Here is an 18,714-nt window from a genome sequence, read left to right on the forward strand (position 1 = left end):
TGATGGCAGGTGACCCCAGTTCCCTAGCCCCTGAGCTCCATGAACCTTCGCTTTAAGGCCTCACACCCTAGCCTGCCTGGGCAATGTGGCATCTCAAGCCCCCACTACAACTTTCCAGGGTGCTAAGGAGATAACAAAACTTTGAAAGGTTTTGCAAGGGAAGGTAATCACAAAGAACTGCTGCCTGCAGAGATCTGAGAAGGCTTCCTGGAAGGAGAGGCACAATTTTGGCAGGCAAAGCTTTGTAACTTAAAGGTAGGAACGCTAAACAGGAGGGCCCTAATAATGGAAGGGAACAGTTTTGCTGGTGCGTAGGTGACCTCTAGAGGTTATGAGGAGGACTACAGGATTCCTGAACTTGCTAACATGGCCTATGTGGGGCTGTTTATGTAGGAGGGGAGGGGTTTAAGTGACCTGCTCACTTTCCTGAATGAGAACACAAGAGCCCAAGGAGAAGTGGGGGATAGCAGCTGGCGGGAAGGGGCTTGGAGGAGTGTGGGCAGAGCACCTTACAGGTGAGAAACCCACTGGTCTTATGGGGGTGTGAGAAAAGCTCTAGCCAATTGTGAGACTTGTTGGGAAGTCACTGTAGGCTCTGGACCATTACTGGCCCACCCTCTCAATCCATGAGCTCCTGCTCTGGTCAAACACAGGCCTTCTGACTCCTCTTCTGCCAAACCCCTCAAGCATTGTCTACAAGTTTAAGCTCCTCTCCCATCACTCACCTGCCCTGCGACATGATTGCAGTATGCCTAGATGAGTAGCAGAATCAAACTGTACAGCACGTAGGAATTCTTGGGGAACCAAGGCTGAAGCCGTAGGAACACTTAAGATGGCTCCAGGCAGAATGCAGGACAAGACCAAAAATTAAATTGCAGCAGCAGAGCACCCATTTCCTGAACACTAAGTGTCAGGCACTTGGCCAACGATTTATACAGCATCTCATTTGCTCCTGGCAACAATTCTATGAAGCAGGATCAATTGTCTTAATTTTGCAGATGAGACAGCAGGGTGGTATAAAGTTTCAACCCAGCTGTACCTGCCTCAGAAACATTTGCTCTCCGCCATTGGACTGAGAGAATAAAATGGGGTGGGGGGGGCAGGCAGCGATGCACTATAGTCTAAGTAACGCCCCCACACAACACACACACACACACACACACACACACACACTGCAGCTGTGTGAGGGCTGAACAGTGTATATCTTTCTGGGTCATCAGCTCTAGGTAACTCTTAATGCGTTTCCACAAAGTAGATAACAATTGCGGGGGACTCAAGCTAACACCCTCTTCCCCGCACCTCCCACAGATCCACAAGGCTTCACTGGCTCCAGGACCAGGTCTCTGGCCTAACTGTAGCTCAGGCCTAACCCGGTGGCTCCAGGTCAAGCCAGGGATGAGGTGGGGTTGGGTGCGGAGCGGGGCCTACCCTAGCAGGGAAGCCCACTGCAGCCGAGCATCTTGTTCGGGAAGCACAAGGAGAGATATCAACACGCAAAATGAAGCAGCCCAAGGCCCTGCTCCACAGAGAACTAGACAGAGGTTTTGGGCATTCTCCCAGGATCGCAGGCCTCTTCCCAGTGGGCTCAGCTGCGCGGACGGCGCCCCCCTCTGGGCTTCCAAGCGCTCTTGCCGGCGCCGCTATTAAACTCGCGGAGACTGGAGCTGAGAAAAGGCGGGCAAAATTCCTTTTGATAAGTTATGAATGGGGAGAAAGTGTTTGTAGTACTCATTGTTAAAACCACGGAGCCGGGGACTTGGCCCGCTCCCGGCCAATCGGAACCCGGAGGCTATTTTGAAATCGCTCCGGCTTTAGCCAATAGGCGTGCAGGAGGCGAAGCCCCGCGCCGGCTCCGGCCAATGAGTGAGGCGTTATGCTAAGAAGCCGGGGGCCGGGCCCCACCGACTGTCAGCGGGTTAAAGATGGAGCCGGCTAGCGAGAGGGCGCCACGAGGTGCGGGGTCGTCCTGATGGGGACGACGGGGGCGACCAACCGCCAGGACCTTTTTCTCGCTAACCTTCCGCGTCCTGCCCCCGGCCTGGTTTGGAAGGGGAGTCCCGCCGCGTGAGTAGCAGGGTCCGAGGTGGAGGGCACCAGCAGAGCGGCCCTACCGGGGGGGACTGTGCACAGGGGCGCAGCCCGGACCCCGGGCGCCCTGTCCGTGCAGGGGACTCCAGAAGGGCGGGATGCCTCCCTTGTTCCTTTGCTTCGCTCTGGGGCGCCAGGCAGAGAATCTTTAGGACTGGAATCCAAGTTGGGGGCTAGGGGCCAGCGGTGGGGGCCTGAGCCGGCAGGGGCGCGCCGTTCGGAATGGGTCCACCCTCCTCTCGAAGCCGCAGACCGAATGAGGCCGTAGGGTCGTCGGGTTGTACCCACTCTGGCTCCTTGAGGGAGTGGGCTTGGGACTGCGGCGGAGCGCGGGTCCCTCTCCTTTGTGTGTTTGCCCCCTCCCCCGTCCGCTCCCGCTCCTGGGTTTGAGCTACCCCTCGGTCTGGGGTCTCTCCCGCACCGCAATGTGGAGCGTGCTGGGGAGGGTCCAGGACCTTCTGACGACCTCTAGGACCGCAGCCCTGCCGAAACCCTCCCCGCCTTGAGGTCCAGGACAGGGCATCTAGCCCCACCCACCCACGCACGGTTGAGCTTCCCGCTCTGGGCTTATTGGGGACTGTGGGGGGTCCCTCCTGCTGGCCTCAGGTGCTCTGACGAGGTTGCACTACTGTGCTCTGAGAAGCAGTGCAATGATATTGTCAAAGCATCTGGGACCAGCCTTGGGAAACCCCCCTTCCCCACACCATCAACCCCCTCCCCAGGATGGGCCCCTTGGGCCTACAGGACCTCCCCTCCCCCCCATCCCTGGCCTCGCTCCCTTCTCCATGGAAACTTGAGATCCTGGCCAGGCCTGGGCCTCTAGGGTCAGAGGGCACCCTTCCCCCCAGGCAGAAGCCCCACCCCAGTGGGCCTGCATTCCAGGTCTCAGATCCTCACAGACCACCACCGGGAGAGGCGCTGGCAGGCCTGCCTGACACTCTTTCCCTGTTGCACTACTGTGGGCCGCTGGGAAGCAGTGCAATGATGAAAGGGCATCGGTCAGGCCTAGCCCAACACCCATAGCGCCTGAAGGGAGGGAGTTTTGCTGCCTCAGTCCGCTTGCTAGCAGTGAGGAGTAGGTGTGGAACAGGACTGACCCCTCCATCAGAGGACTAGGTGAGTGCAGAGCTGGGGGATCCTCCCACAAATTCTCCTTCTGGGTTATGGCTGGACAGTAGCAGGGGCAGAGGCCCCGGATTCAGAAAAGCTCTGCTTTGAAGATCTTCCCACACCAACTCCCTGGGTAAGACTGGGACTTCAGCTTTGGTCAGGTCCTTGTGGAGAAGTGGAGACCCACTGTGTTGCCTGGCTCAGACCCAGCTCAACTTTGACCATGCATAGGCGGATTACACCCCGCCCTCCTTGAGGGCTTGGGGAAGGTCAGACTCTGGAGAGAACATTCTCCTGGGTTCTTAGCAACAGCAGTATGTGGGGTGGGTGGGTGGACTTGGACCATGAAGCCCCTAGGTGATACCCATCAAACATGCCAGCTTGTTCTCTTACAGGGAGGTATGCTGCCCTGAGACGGTGCAGGAGGGACCAAGAGGTGCCTGGCATGCCTATCCTAACAGCTACAATTAGGGGGATTGCCAAGGAGCCAGGCCCCAGGTGTGCCTGCAAGGTCACCTCCTCCATCAGGACCTACCACAATGCAAAAGGCTTTTGTGTGCCCAGGGACAGTCATTCAAGCCTGCCTCCTTTGAGAGGAGGCCTAGGTTTCCAGATGGGCATTTGGGAGTACCCCTCACCCCTGGCTGAGCACATCAAGATGTCAGCTTCACCCCTACCCTGGGGAGAGGGTAGAAGACCGGGCATCCATGGCTGGTGGTGGCCATCCTTATTTCTGTGCAGATTTTGCACACACTGGCTGGAGACCCTCATACAGATGTCTCTGGCCCCTGCTGGGGAATGCTTGTGAACTCAGGGCTTTGCACAAATGTTCCCTCCCAGGGAAAGCCTTTCTTGGGCTCCACAGCATCCAGTATCCCTCCAGCAGAGCCTGCTAGATTGAAATTTCTCATTGTGGCTGAAGTCCTCATCAGACTGGGAGCCCTGAGGGCAGGGACAATGTCCCTTTTTATATCTCTCTGGGCAGTGCCTGGCACAGAGGAGGGGACCAATACAACTTAAAAAAAAAAATGTACATGAAATGTGAAGTATTATTAGCATAACATGGTGGGGGGACTAATTAGGAGTCTGCTTGACCCCTCAGAGGTTACTTGTGCTGTATATAAAAAGGCACATATAGTATATTTCAGTCTTTAAGTCACACGGCATCAGGAAGTACAATGAAGATTTGAACCCATGTGTATCATATCTGTTTGCACCCCTAGGCTAAAATTTTTTTCCTCCTTGGTTGCTCTCTGACCTCAAAGCGGGAGGAAGTGAGGGCCATCTCCTATGTCGGGAACAGCAGAACCTAGAGGGTGGTGGTTTGGTAGTGGGAGGTGAAAATTTTCTTTAGACTTCTCAGATACACTCCATGGATCTCAGGTTGATGGGGGTGAAGGGGTTTGGAAGGTGACAGAGAGGAAGCGATCCAGGATGGACCCCCTTATCAATGTGGCTGCGGTGGATGGTGGTGACATCGCCGACCAAGTAGGAGAGGGAGGAGAGAGGCCGGTTTGGGGTTGGGAGGGAAGAAGCTGTACGCCAAAGTGGGTGTATGTTCAGCATGAGACGCCCAAGAAACGTCTCCAGCCAAAACTTGGATGTGGTTTTGGAATTCAAGGGAGGTCTAAGCGTGAGACGCTGGTTAGAGTTAAGTCAGCTTCGAATTGGGACCAAGAAGCGGAGTAGGATCGTCCCAGATGGTACCGCAAGGATGGGACCTTCTCAAATGCGTCAGGAGCAGCTGGAGATGCTGGTGAAGAGGCAACTGCGAGTACAGAGTAAATGAGTGGTTATACAGGGGAAGAGAAAAGACAGAAGCTGGGGAGGGCTGGGTTTAATGCTGGAGAGTAAATCAGGAGAAGGAGAGTGAAGTCTGAGTAGAAGAGTTAGGGACTGACTGAAGAAGCCCTTGGGGTGTTTGTATACAGACCTCAAGGAGGGAGGGCGAGCAGGAGGAATGGGGATGGGGGAGAGCCTTAAAGTTTGAAGAGTATGGCTGCTGACCATGTTCCTTGCGCGGCCACCGCCAGCTCCCAGATCAAGGTCTGCAACACACCAGAGGGATGGGGCCTCCGCGGAGCACCGCGGCGTGTGCCCCGTCGAAGGTTTCAGAGCGCATGCCCAGAGCGGGGCGGGGGGCATTGTCACGTGCGGCCGCCTCGCGCGGATTGGCCCCTCCGCTCGCCAGCTCCGGGGGTGGGATTGGCTAGAGCGGTCGGGGCGGTGGCGGCTGCACGCGGAGGGAGGCTGCGTCCGAGCGGCGGCTGTGGGGCAGCGAGCAGGTGCGTCCCCTGCGGTCCCCGCCCCGACGGACCCCCGCCGCCCACAGCGACCCGATCCCTGCCCCTTGGGACCTGCCCTTTTTCCCCAACGGTAGGAGGGGGGCTGGGGTGGGGGGTGGGGTCGCCGCGTCTGGAGGCTCGGCCCCGCCCCGACGGCCGCTCCGCCCCCAGGCCGCCCGGGCCGCCTGCAGCCCCTCTGGGATGGAGGTCCTGGACGAGTTCGACAGCGAGTTACCCCAGAGTGTGACCTTCTGCCAGCTCATCTCCGAGGAGGACTTCGAGAGGCAGGCGGCCACCTACACGGAGCGCGCGCTGCGCCGCCTCTTCCGCAGCATTGACCGCAACCCCGCGCTGGCTGAGAGGGTGGTGCGCAAGGGCAAGCTGGCCGAGTACGAGGGGCGCGGGCTCCTCTCCTTCCTCTGGGTGCGAGCCGGCGGGGCTGCAAGGGGGGAGGCGGGGTGGTGACCACGAGGGCGGGTGCTCGCACCGCTCCTGCTCCTCTTCTGAGGGTAGGTGATTGGGGGTGGGGTGGGGTGGGAGCCCTCGGGCCTAGCTGAAACTACAGGGTGGGGTTCTTCCTGAAGCCCAGGCTGCCCAGCTTGGGGAGTGCAGCCGGCAGGCGGCTCACCTGTCTGGCTTGCTCCTGCTCTGCCTCTCCGTTTGTCGTAGGCCAAGTTCTTCTGCGCAGTTCAAGGGGAGCTGAATTGTTGCAACAGCATGGGTACCCTGGAGATGCACCAGCGCCTAGAGCAGCTGAAGAGGGGGATCCACCGCGTGCACCTCTACTCCCAGGGTGAGGTTCAGCCCCTGCCAGACTTCAGTAACCCAGGAAACCTGACTCAGGTTCCCTTATCCCTGGTTGTCTGCTTGGCACTTTTTTTTTTTTTTTTTTTTTAATTTGGTGTTCATTTTTGAAGTATTAGGAAAACGAACATATACAAAACTGGAGACCACAGGGAACACTCAGGGACCAGCCACCCTTCAGCTTCAGCTTGCTTCGGCTCTGTTCCCCCCCTTTTCTGGAGCGTTTTGGGAGAAATCTCAGACATTATTGTAATCTTGGATCCTTTAGCGTGCTTTTTGATACGTTGAGAGACATTTTATAATTACGGTGTTACCTAGATGTTGACAATTTCTTTTTTTTTTTTTAAAGATTTATTTATTTGTGTATCTGATGGAGAGAGCACACACTTGCAGGAGCAGGGGGAGGGGCAGAGGGAGAAGGAAAAGCAGGCTCCCCATGGAGCAGGGAGCCTGATATGGGGCTCCATCCCTGGACCCTGAGATCACTACCCCAGCTGAAGGCAGATGCTTAACCGACTGAGCCACCCAGGCACCCAACAACAATTTCTTATTTATTTATTTATTTATTTGACAGAGAGAGAGAGATCACAAGTAAGTAGAGAGGCAGGCAGAGAGAGAGGAAGGGAAGCAGGCTCCCTGCTGAGCAGAGAGCCCGATGTGGGACTGGATCCCAGGACCCTGAGATCATGACCTGAGCCGAAGGCAGCGGCTTAACCCACTGAGCCACCCAGGTGCCCCCAACAACAATTTCTTTCTTTTTTTTTTTTTAACAATTTCTTAATATTAGCTGATACTTAATATTTGGGTGTTAGGTCCTTTGAGGTTCCTTTTCACTAGGATGGCCATGTACTTCATGTCCATGTTGGCACACTTGTGAGGGTGAAATGAAAGGGGGCCACACTAGTGACCACATAGGGATGCCAAGTGAGGGATGGCCATGTCTGTTGGAGTCCATTTGAAGTGGGATGCTCTCCCCTTACTCTCCCCATGCCATCAACTTGAAGAACTGTGTTGTCCTTTGGGACATTGCGCTCACTGGATTTATATCTGTTGTTAGGGTCCCCTGGTGCCGTTTGTCTTGTCCCCCTCTCCCTGTATTTCTTGGGCATTTGCTCTAAAGCCTTGATCAGATGCAGTTTCAGTTCTTGTGGTGCATTTGCCTTTAGTGATACACTAGCTAGTGGTGGAGTGGCTTTCTTCATTGTATCAGGAGGCCCAGCTTACCTGGATCTCTCACTTTCCATGATGCTCAGTGTGAGTGCTCCACATTTCATCTGATGGGCCCACAGCATGTGTAAGCTCTCACACAGCCTCCCGAGGAAGTGTCCATGCTATTAAACTCATTTTACAGATGAGGACATAGAGGCCCAGGATGGTTAGCCAACAATATGACAACAGTGTCACATAGTAAGTAGTAGAGTCTAGAGTGGAACTCAGGTATGGGTTGCTCTAGGGCTCGGGCTCTTCGCCTCCAGATCAGTGCTCACGGTGGTAGTGATCATCATTCTAGAAGAGCCCTTTCTTTCTTTCTTTTTTTAAGATTTTATTTATTTATTTATTTATTTGACAGAGATCACAAGTTAGACTGAGAGGCAGGCAGAGAGAGGGGAAGGGAAGCAGGCTCCCTGCTGAGCAAAGAGCCCATCGCAGGGCTCGATCCCAGGACCCTGGGACCATGACCTGAGCTGAAGGCAGAGGCTTTAACCCACTGAGCCACCCAGATGCCCCTAAATGAGCCCTTTCACTGAGCTGTATGAGGCACTTGTTCATACCCATTTTGCTGGTGTCCAGTAGAAATACTCAGACTCACAGAATATAGGAAGAAAACCTAACATGGAAATAGGAGAGGGGCCAGGCCCCAGAGTCCTGTTACTCAAAGACTTTCTCCCTGAGTCCACTTCTCCTACAGAAGGATTTCCTTACAGAGGAGAGGGCCTTTGCACACCCTCAGGATGGCCCTGGGGCTGGGTGTAGCTGGTGAACTCACCTTCCAGGGCCTGGATACCTCCTGGCTAAATCAGGAGCTTTCCACAAGGTTTGGGGGAGGCAGCAGACTGACCTGCTTGGGACAAGCCCAGCCTTCCTAGAGGGCAGTACTCTGTTCTATCCCCTCAGATTCTGGCCTTGAAATCAACCCATCAGGGTGTGGGTCCTGCCTGAGCTTTGTACAGTGGGAGCTTCCAGTTCTGCTTGTGTGAGAGAGAGAGACAAAAATACCCTTTCCTTGTGGGGGTATCTGTGGGGTCAGTGGGATGGTACATGTTGGTTCCTGTCAGCAGTGGCTCTGGATGTTCTTACATGGTGCCCTTTGTGGGAGGAAGCGTGTGAAGAGCCTACACCATTGTTCAACCTCTGCTCTGCCCTGCTCTGGCCACGGCGGAGGTCCTCATTGATCCCTTTTGTCACAGATGCCAAGAAGAAGAGAAGAAAGCCAAAACTGAAGAAACCAGAACCTATCCTCTTGAGAGACCGATCAACCTCCCCATGCCTGCCACCAGCCCTGCTGCCACCTCCCCCACTGCCGTCACCCGCCACCACCATGGCCTCCGTGGTGGCCCCATCGCCTCCCGTCTACACTATGCCTAGGGTCTTTGGTCCTTTCCCTCCACTGCCCAGCAAGTCGGTCAGTGAGCTCATCCCACATTCTGTGTGGCCCAGGGAGGGGCAGCCTCCACCCCCGTGCTCAGAGCCAACTCCGAGGCTCTCCTGGGCCCACGGCAGTGACTGTCAGAACTTTGTTTTTAAGCGGCACAACGCTATCTGGAGGCTAAATTTTGGGTAGAATGTTGATAGATAAAGCAGATAAAAGCGGTCTGCTCCAGTTGAAGGGTTGGAGGCATGGAGTTTTACCTGCTGAACAAGGCAGCCGCCATGGGGCAGAATCTTGGGGGGCCTAAAGGACAGGTGGAGAACCATGGCTGCCACACCCCCAACATCTCCAGCCTCACGCCTGTCCCACTTCATGGCTGGTGTTCTCCTTCCCACTCTCTTTAAGTGCCTCTGCAGTGCCTTCCTAACTACTGCCCTCTCCTGGCCCCTGCATATCCCTCACTCTCCTCATCCTCTCTCAGTTCCCAGCTCCCCCATCCCGTCCCTCTTAACACCAAGCTTGAGGTGGGCACTAAGGATGACCCCAATGCATTTACTGAATGAGTGACAGTCACATCGTTTCTCTAGTTCTTGTATAAGGTGTTTTTCTTCCCCATGAAGCCCCCAAACTTATCCTAAGATTTCCCTTATTTCCTGCAGATGGAGAAGTTGGAGGTTGCAAGGTCAGAAGTGAAACTGAACTGGGCTGGCCTGTCATCGAACCCAAAGAGGTGGAAGGAAGGGATTCTAGGCTCAGGGCAAATGAAAAGAGCATTTTAGGGAGCATGTTGTGGGCCGTGCTTGGTTCCCATTTTTCCCTACCTTGTTCATCCTCACCACAATCCTGAGGAGGAGTTATCCCCATTTTATAGGGACGGGGTCAAGGCTCATAGAGGTCTGCTCTGCGCCTGGGAGTCCCTGTGGGAGGGCCTGCCCAGGAGTCCAGAGCTGATGCTCCCCTCCCTGCCCTGCCTTGCAGACACATGGTTGATCTGACCCCCTTGGTCCTCAATCCCGGAGGCTTCCATTTCTCGTACCTGGCTGGAAACAGTGCACACAAGCTCCACTGCCCTGGCTTCCCCTGGTAAGCGTGCCTCTGAGCCTCTCTGGGGTGGGATGGCATCATGGCAGTGTACATGAGAGCCAAAAAACATTCTGCGTGGTGGTCCTTCGCATTTCCTGAAAGGGCCCTAATGTAATCGGGTGCTGGAAAAGTCACTCCCCCTTCCTAGAGTGTGTAAATGCTGAGAATGGGCGACAAGGAGCTCAAAGATGCACCAGAAAGGGAACGATTCCATCGACTCTGGGTAGCCCTAAGGTTTACACGCATGTGTTTTGCAAAGCAGGGGTTTACTGAATATGTGGTTTGTTTGTTTTAATCACCTGTTTTCGACATTTATGGTGGTGGGGAGTATTTCCCATGGCATTCCGTGGAGTGTTATTTCAAAGTATGTATGTAGATTGGCTGCTTCATTGCATCAGATGATTTTTTTTTTAATAGCTATTTTTTAGAGGAGTTCTATATTCACAGCCAACTGGAAAAGTGCTGAGAGTTCTCAGATCCCCCTCCCCCTACTCAGGCACAGACCACCCCCCCGCCCCGACTATCAACATTTCCTACCTTACAACTGATGAACCTACGTTGACACATCATCACCCAGAGTCCATATGTTTGGGCTCACTCTTGGTGTTGTATGTTCTATGGGTTTGGACAAATGTATACTGACAGGTGTCCCCTATCATAGTGTCCTGCAGAATAGCTTGCTTGCCTTCAAAGTCCTCCAAGCTCCAGCTGTTCATCCCTCCCTCCCCCTTAACCGCTGACTACCACTGATCTTTTTACTGTCTCCATGATTTTACCTTTGCCAGGATATTACATACTTGGAATCGTACAGTATATAGCCATTCCAGATGGGTTTCTTTCACGTATGGTTCCTCCATGTCTTCTCGTGGCTGGCTCGTTCCTTTTCGGCACTGAATAACTGGGTACACTAGTTTATCCATCCAGCTGCTGGAGGACATCTTGGTTGCTTCCAAGTTTTGGTATGGACAAAAGTTTTCAATTCTTACCAAGGAGCACGATGGCCAGATCACATAGTGATCATATGTTTCATTTTAAAGAAACTAGTAAAGTGGTTGTGCCATTATGGATTCCCACTAGCAGTGAGTGAGAACACCAATGACTTACCATGTAAGAAACCTGCATAGTTCTGTAGAGATGATTCTATTTTTTTTTTAAGATTTTATTTATTTATTTGAAAGAGAGAGACCACAAGGAGGCAGAGAGAGAGAGAGTAGGGAAGCAGGCTTCCTGCTATCATTTTAAAGAAACGACTGAAGTGGTTGTACCATTATGGATTCCCACTAGCAGTGAGTGAGAACGCAAATGACTTACCATGTGAGAAACCTGCACAGTTCTGTAGAGATGATTCTATTTTTTTTTTTTAAGATTTTATTTATTTATTTGAAAGAGACCACAACAGGCAGAGAGTGGAGAAGTAGGCTCCCTGCTGAGCTGAGAGCCTGATGCGGGGCTCGATCCCAGGACCCTGAGATCAAGACCTGAGCCAAAGGCAGAGGCTTTAACCCACTGAGCCACCCAGGTACCCCAGAGATGATTCTAAATTTAGTTGATGGAAAGTTTATTCACATAGACACCCAAAGTGTAAACAAACCTTTAAATATGTTTTTGGTTTCCTTAGTAATGAAAGATGTACATGTTAAGGTTGCTAGGATGTGTGTTCTCTGCCTACCAAAAAGCCCCAGGTAGGGACTCGTGGGTGGCTCAGTGAGTTGTGTGTCTGCCTTCGGCTCAGGGCCCTGGGATCGAGTCCCCTATTCGACTCCTTGCTCAGCAGGGAGCCTGCTTCTGCCTCTGCCTGCTGTTCTCCCTGCTTGTGCTTGCTCTCTCTGTCTGAAAGATAAGTAAATAAAATCTTAAAAAAAGGAAAAAAAAAAACCCAAGTGAAGAGAATCCAGTGCTGTAAGGGCTTTAGGAAGAGAATCATTTTTGTTGTGAAAATACTATATATTGGCTTTTTCCTGTTAAAAGGTCTTTGAGGTAATTTGCCTAGTATATATGAATTCACCCATTTAAAATGTTCACTTTAGTGGCCTTTTATGTATTCACATTTGTGCAAACATGTCCATTGTCCAATTTTAGAACATTTCCATCATGTCCAAAAGAAGGGAGTGAAAAGACAACCCATAGAATGGGAGAAAAGATTTGTAAATCAACAATAAAAAACCCATTCCAGAAAATGGGCAAAGGACTCGAATAGATATTTCTTCAAGGAAGACATACAAATGGCCAATAAACCCAGGAAAAGATGCTCCCCATCACTAGACATCAGGGAAATGCAAATGAACACAGTGAAATACCACGTCCCACCCCCCAGGATGTCTCGTAACATCAATGGCATGTTGATGAGCATGGGGAGAAATTGGAACTCTAGCATGTGACTGGTGGGAATGGAAAATGGGGCAGCCACCATGGCAAAAAGGCATGGTGGTTCCCCAAAATGTTGAGCGTAGGATTGCCATATGACCCAGTAATTCTACTCCCAGGTATATGGCTGAAAGAAGTCAAGTAGAGAGACTCAGATGCTTGCCCATGAATCTCCGTAGCACCAGCATCACAGTGGCCAAAAGGAGGAGTCAACCCAAGTGTATCTGAGATGAACAAAATGTGATCTAGCCATATAACAGAATGTTGAAACAAGTGAAAGAAGCCAGCACGAGAGGACAAATTACTGTATGGTTCCAGAGTCCTCAAGACAAAGTAGATGAGAGGTTACCAAGAACTGGGAGAAGGAAGTGGGTTGTTGCTTAATTGTATGGTTTCTGTTTGGGAGGATGGAAAAGTTCTGGAAATAGATAGTGGTGATGGTCACAGGACATTGTGAATGTATCTAATGGCACTGAATTGTACACACAGAAATGGTTAAAATGATAAATTTTTATGTATATTTTACTACAATAGAAAACAAACAAGAAACCATAGCACCACTTAGCTGTCACCACCCCAGTTCCTCCATCCCTGGCCCTAGGCAGCCATTAACCTACTCTCTGTGGATGTGTCTGTTCTGGACATTTTATATAAATGAAACCATACAATAACACGATCTTTCGTGACTGGCTTCTTTCATTTAGTGTAACGTTTGCAAGATTCATCCATGTCAAAGCATGTGTTAACTACGAATTTCCTGTTTGTATGTTTGTTTGAATCGGCAGAATAATTTATTTTTATTTTTAAAGATTTTATTTATTTTGGAGTGAGAGTGAGTGCGTGCATGCGAGTGGTAGTGGGAGGGAAGGGAGAGGGAGAGAGAGAATCTCAAGCAGACTCTATACTGAGCGTGGAGCCTGACGCAGGGCTTGATCTCAAAAGGCTGAGGTCATGATCTGAGCCGAAACCAAGAGTTGGATGTTTAACTGGCTGACCCACCCAGGCGCCCTTGGGGATAATTTATTTTATTTTGTATTTTTTGTATTTAGGGGTGCCTGGGTGGCTCAGTTGTTTGGGCAACAGCCTTTGGCTCGGGACGTGATCCTGGCGTCCTGGGATCTAGCCCCATGTTGGGCTCCTTGCTCGGGGTTGAGCCTGCTTCTCCCTCTCCATCTGCCTGCTACTCCACCAGCTTGTTCTCTCTCTCTCTGTCAAATAACTAAATAAAATTTTTTAAAAATTTAAAAATTTTTATTTAGGGGCGCCTGAGTGGCTCAGTGGGTTGTTTCTGACTTCAGCTTGAGTCATGATCTCGGGGTCCTGGGATCGAGCCCCACATCGGGCTCTCTGCTCAGCGGAAGACTGCTTCCCCCTTTCTCTCTGTCTGCCTCTCTGCCTACTTGTGATCTCTCTCTGTCAAATAAATAAAATATTTAAAAAATTTTTAATTTAAATTTGAGTTAACATACAAATTTCCTGTTTCTTAAATGTCTTTTTTAAGACAAATTTTTGTTTTTTTAAGATTTTATTTATTTATTTGACAGAGAGAGAGAGAGAGACATCACAAATAGGCAGAGAGGCAGGCAGAGAGAGGGAGATGCAGGCTCCTTGCTGAGCAGAGAGCCTGATGCGGGCCTCGATTCCAGGACCCTGAGATCATGACCTGAGCCGAAGGCAGAGGCTTAACCCACTGAGCCACCCAGGCACCCAAGACCAATCTTTTTTAGAGCAGTTTCAGGTTCACGGCAAAACTGATAGGAAAGTACCGAGAGTTCCCACACTCCCTGCCCCCAGTATGTGCACAGCTGCCCTCATAAACAACATTGGCTCCAGAGTGATGTGTGTGTTAACAACCAAAGAGCCTGCGCTGACGTCATTATCACCCAAAAGTCATAGTTTCCATCCAAGTTCCCTTTTGGTGCTGTACTTCCTATGGGTTGACTTTCTTCTTATGGTGGAATGGTATTCCATTGTATGGCTCTAATACCGCGTTTTCTCTATCTGTCCATGAGCTGATGGACATTGGGGTTGTTTCCATTTTTTGGCTCTTGTGAATAATACTGTTAGGAACAGCTCTGGCCAAGTGTCTGTGAGGACATGGTTGTCCGTTTTCTTGGGTATACCCATAAGAGTGGAATTGCTGGGTCATATGGTAAGTCTGTATCTTGAGCAGCTGCCAAAGACACAAGGCCCTTATCAGACACAGGATCTGCAAATGTTTCCTCCCACTATGTGGGTTGTCTTCCCACTTTTTCGGTGGTGTCTTTTGAAGCACAGAAGTGTAAGCTTAGTCCTTTCAAAAGGCAGTTTATCAGAACATCAGGACCCACAGGCGCTTTTAAATTCTTTGCTCTGTTGTTTTAAGATTTTATTTATTTGAGAGAGAGAAAGCACAAGCGGGGGAGTGGCAGAGAGAGAGAGAGAAGCAGGCTCCCCGCTGAGCAGGGAGCCCGACATGGGACTCCATCCCAGGACACCAGGATCATGACCTGAGTTAAAGGCAGACGCTTAACCAGCTGAGCTATCCAGGCATCCCTGCTCTGGTATTTTCCCCTCCTTGGAAGCTGGCCCCAAGGAGATGATGAAGGGAAAGAAAAAAGCGATTGTGTACCAAAATGTCTGGGGCAGTGTCATGTAAAAGAAAAATTGGAGGGGCGCCTGGGTGGCTCAGTGGTTTAGGCCTCTGCCTTCGGCTCAGGTCGTGATCTCAGGGTCCTGGGATCGAGCCCCGCATCGGGCTCTCTGCTCAGCAGGGAGCCTGCTTCCCCCTCTCTCTCTGCCTACTTGTGATCTCTCTCTGTCTATCAAATAAATAAATAAAAATCTAAAAAAAAAAAATTGGAAACAGCTTAAATGTGCATTCACTGAATTATGGAATATTATGCAGACATAAAATTATAAACCTGTTCATGTAGATTCATGAATTATGTCTAAGTGGAAGCAGTAGGCTATGCAGTCAGATCAGAAGTAGGTGGGATGAAGGGATAGGAAGGGGACTGACAGCTGGGTGACAGAGAAGGAGTTTTCAGCAAACACGCAGTGTTGTCATGAAGCAACCTGTAAAAGTGAGGCGTTGGCCTTACCAGATCCTCACAGAATTATGGGGCCGTGCACTGGGGCTGGACCCTATCAGGGCATTGCCGTCAAGATACCTTCTAGCTTTCTCTAGGCATCATTTTATGAAGGTGTGATTCAGTTAGACAGTGTCATTTTTTTTTTTTCTTTAATCTTGCCTTTGTCACTCATCATTAAGGCCATGGCGACAGGTCCACTTCTTCATGGTTTTTTTTTTTTTAATTTTTAATTTTTTATAAACATATATTTTTATCCCCAGGGGTTCAGGTCTGTGAATTGCCAGGTTTACACACTTCACAGCACTCCATAGCACATCCCTCCCCAATGTCCATAACCCCACCCCCCTCTTCATGGTCTTTTGAAGTCGAGCTTCACTGGCTGTATGATACCCTTTGTCTATAGTGCAGTCCCTTACTTAACTCCACTTGGGGCTTCCATGAACACATGAGGTGCTTCTGGTTCCTTTTCCACAAGGATTAAATTTTATGTGCTAAGCCATTCCTGAATTTCAGATGAATTTCCTGAAGCGGAATTATAAGGGAAATGGTATGAACAGTTTTCAAAAGCCTTTTTTTTTTTTCCAGACTCTAAAACAATACGTATTTATTGTGGACAATCTGAAAACCACACACAAAGGAGAAGAAAAGCCATACCAAACCACCCCTATTCCTACTGCCAGAAATAACCGGCACTAGCATATCATTGTCTTTTCCCTGTGGAGATGCATATCTATACACGTCTGGTAGTCTGTTACCTCATTGGGACTGTCCTATTGGGCAGTTTCATAGCCAGCTGTGGAATGTGTTTCTTCTCATGTCCTTAGAAATAGACTTATATTAACCAAAAATAGATGCACAGTGCTCCATTGTATGGATGGAAGAGTTCCTCAACTGTTCTTGCTTGTTGAAACATTGCCCCGATGGGGACAATTTTAGGGTCTTGTTACATATTGCTTTCTGAGTGAGCTGTGTTCTCCTGATGCTGTCATCAAAACTGGGGTATTTTTAATTGGCTTTAAAAATTCACAAAAGCAGGACACGTTCTATGGGGAGAAGTCTGTAATAGAGAAATGAGTATGTAAAATATAAGAGGCCCCTGCTCGGAGTCCCACTGGCAAGAGTTTCATGTGTACCCTTCTAACACACACACACACAAGTACACTGGTTAATTTTGTAACCAACACATGGATTATATTGCATGTACTTCCCAGCAGCTGGCATTTTTCCACTACCGTATCACTGGGGCATCGTTTCTTGCTGGGGTCTCCAGACCTACCTCAGTCCTTCCAACAGCTGCAGAAGAGCCTGCCACGTGGCAGCCGTGGTTCCTTTAGCCATTCCCAGATGAATGTTTAGGTGGTTTCCAGGTTTTCACAATCCCAAACATTGCTGTGGTGAACAGCCTGAACAACCATCCGTGGGAGAGAGTTCTGGAAGTAGAAATGCCCTGAGAGCCATGCCATAGCGTCTGGTTTTGTTATGTGTACTTCTGGTGGCTCTTTGTGCCAGTATCCCATCTCATGGACATGTCTTGGCTATCTCCTTCACAGGACCTCGGCTTGTAGTGGCTCCCCCAAGACCGAAGAGACACCACTCTCTCCTGTGAAGGCCTCCATCTTCTCCCCGCCTGTCTTGCTCAAGTTCCAGCCTGTGCCAAGACCCAAGGATGACTCTGAGAACGACCCCAGCAGCACAGAGTCTGTGCCTCCCAAGAGGGGCCCATAACCTCTTCCCTAGACCATAGCTAGAGGAGTGAATAAAGTTCCTGTGGAGGTGCTTGCTTGTGCTGGGCTCCCTAGAAGCTGTACAGTCCCATGGGCTTCCTCCAGTTGGAAGAGGTGGTCAGGGTGGTGCAAGCCTGAGGCCGCGGCGGCCTGAGCTTGCATCCAGTAATTGGTCAGGTTGGTGGTAGTGTGTAGTCCCCTTGCTTGCACTCTCATATGTGAATTGAGCCACGGTACTTTTTTTTAAGATTTTTTTAAATTTGAGAGCATGAGTGGGGATGAGAGGGAGAAGCAGGCTCCCTGTTAAGCAGGGATCCCTATGTGGGGCTCAATCCGAGGCCCCTGGGTCATGACCTGAACTCAAGTCAGACTCTTGACTGAGCCACCCAGGAGCCCCAGCCATGGCGCTTTGAAAGAGAAATGAGTGATGAGACAGGGCTGTCCTTTCCTACAGTGACTCTGGCCCCTTTGGGTCTCGCTTGACCCCACTGAGTAGGAAGTCTACCATTTTTCCCTATACTTGGCCTCTAAACTCAAACCTTATCCAGGTGTGGGTTTAAAAACAGTGATCTGTTCCCTCTCTTGAGGAAAATAAGCTGGTGTATAAGTTTCCAACTTGGCACCTCCCTAAGGAATTTCAGAGACAGTGACTCCCCTCACGCAGTAACCTGAGAATCCAACCTGCATGTGAGATAGGAGTCCTCACTAAATGCTTGGTGACTGCTGGACATTAGCAGATAATCACTGAACCCTTGTGTATGCCCCACACCTTGCTTGGGACTGGTGATAATAAGCCAAGTCGTTGGGGGTCTCTGCTCTTAAGGAGCTTACATCCTGTCCTCGTGTGTGTGTCTGTGTGTGTGTAACCAGTGCAGAGATCTAATTAATAACAGGGTTCTAAGTTGTAAGTCCTGTGGGAGCTGAGTTGGACATGTATGCAGTGGGCTGTCAGGGAGGGCGTCTCTGAGGAGATGACGTTTATATTGAAACCTAGAAAATGAGAAGGAGGCAGCCATGAGATGAGAAAGGCCAAGGAAGCGGACTTTGGGTGACTGGCTGGTGGTACAGTTGAGTACGGGAAAGAAGGGGGATGGAGAATTCTGTTTTGACCAGACGTGTTAAATTTGAGATCAGGGGTATCTAAGTAGAGATCAGGAATCTGGAGTGTTGGCCGTCTGATGAGAACCAAGGGATACAAGTAATATTTAAAGCCACGAGCCTGCGTAAGATCATCCAGTGCGTGGGTGTAGATGGAGGCCCAGGGCTTAGGCTGGAGCACATGAACATAGTGATCTGGTCAAGGGAAGGGTCCATAAGGGGTAGAGATGCGTGAGGGCTTTAGATTTTTGGACTTAATGTCTACTTGTCCCTAATTCGCCCAGAAGAGGGGCCTGGAGTCGGTGGGTACTGAATAGGGGGACCAGAACCGGCACACAGCGAACGCGGACGTGCCTCTGGAGTTGTCTGCGGTGAAAGGAAACATGAGCCCGAGGCTGGTGGGACTTAAGGTGCCTGGCTGACTTAAAGACCTGAGAGCCCAGGTGAAACCACGGCGTGCTTGAGCAGGAACGGCACGTAGCCAGGGCTGGATG

The 18,714-nt window shown here is 50.7% G+C and overlaps 1 protein-coding gene across 1 annotated transcript; it reads left to right on the forward strand.

Moving 5' to 3' along the window:
• The first annotated feature begins 1,952 nt into the window (after positions 1-1,952).
• LOC122902011 lies at positions 1,953-17,160 on the forward strand. Its single transcript, XM_044241061.1, has 7 exons — positions 1,953-2,064; positions 5,655-5,849; positions 6,153-6,276; positions 8,696-8,910; positions 9,537-9,607; positions 9,856-9,960; positions 16,949-17,160. Exons 2-7 carry the CDS (start codon positions 5,685-5,687, stop codon positions 17,121-17,123), a joined length of 855 nt encoding a protein of 284 aa, XP_044096996.1. The 5' UTR covers positions 1,953-2,064; positions 5,655-5,684; the 3' UTR covers positions 17,124-17,160.
• The last annotated feature ends 1,554 nt before the right edge of the window (positions 17,161-18,714 follow it).

Source organism: Neovison vison, chromosome 3 (assembly GCF_020171115.1).
Source record: "Neovison vison isolate M4711 chromosome 3, ASM_NN_V1, whole genome shotgun sequence".
Lineage (NCBI taxonomy): Eukaryota > Metazoa > Chordata > Mammalia > Carnivora > Mustelidae > Neogale > Neogale vison.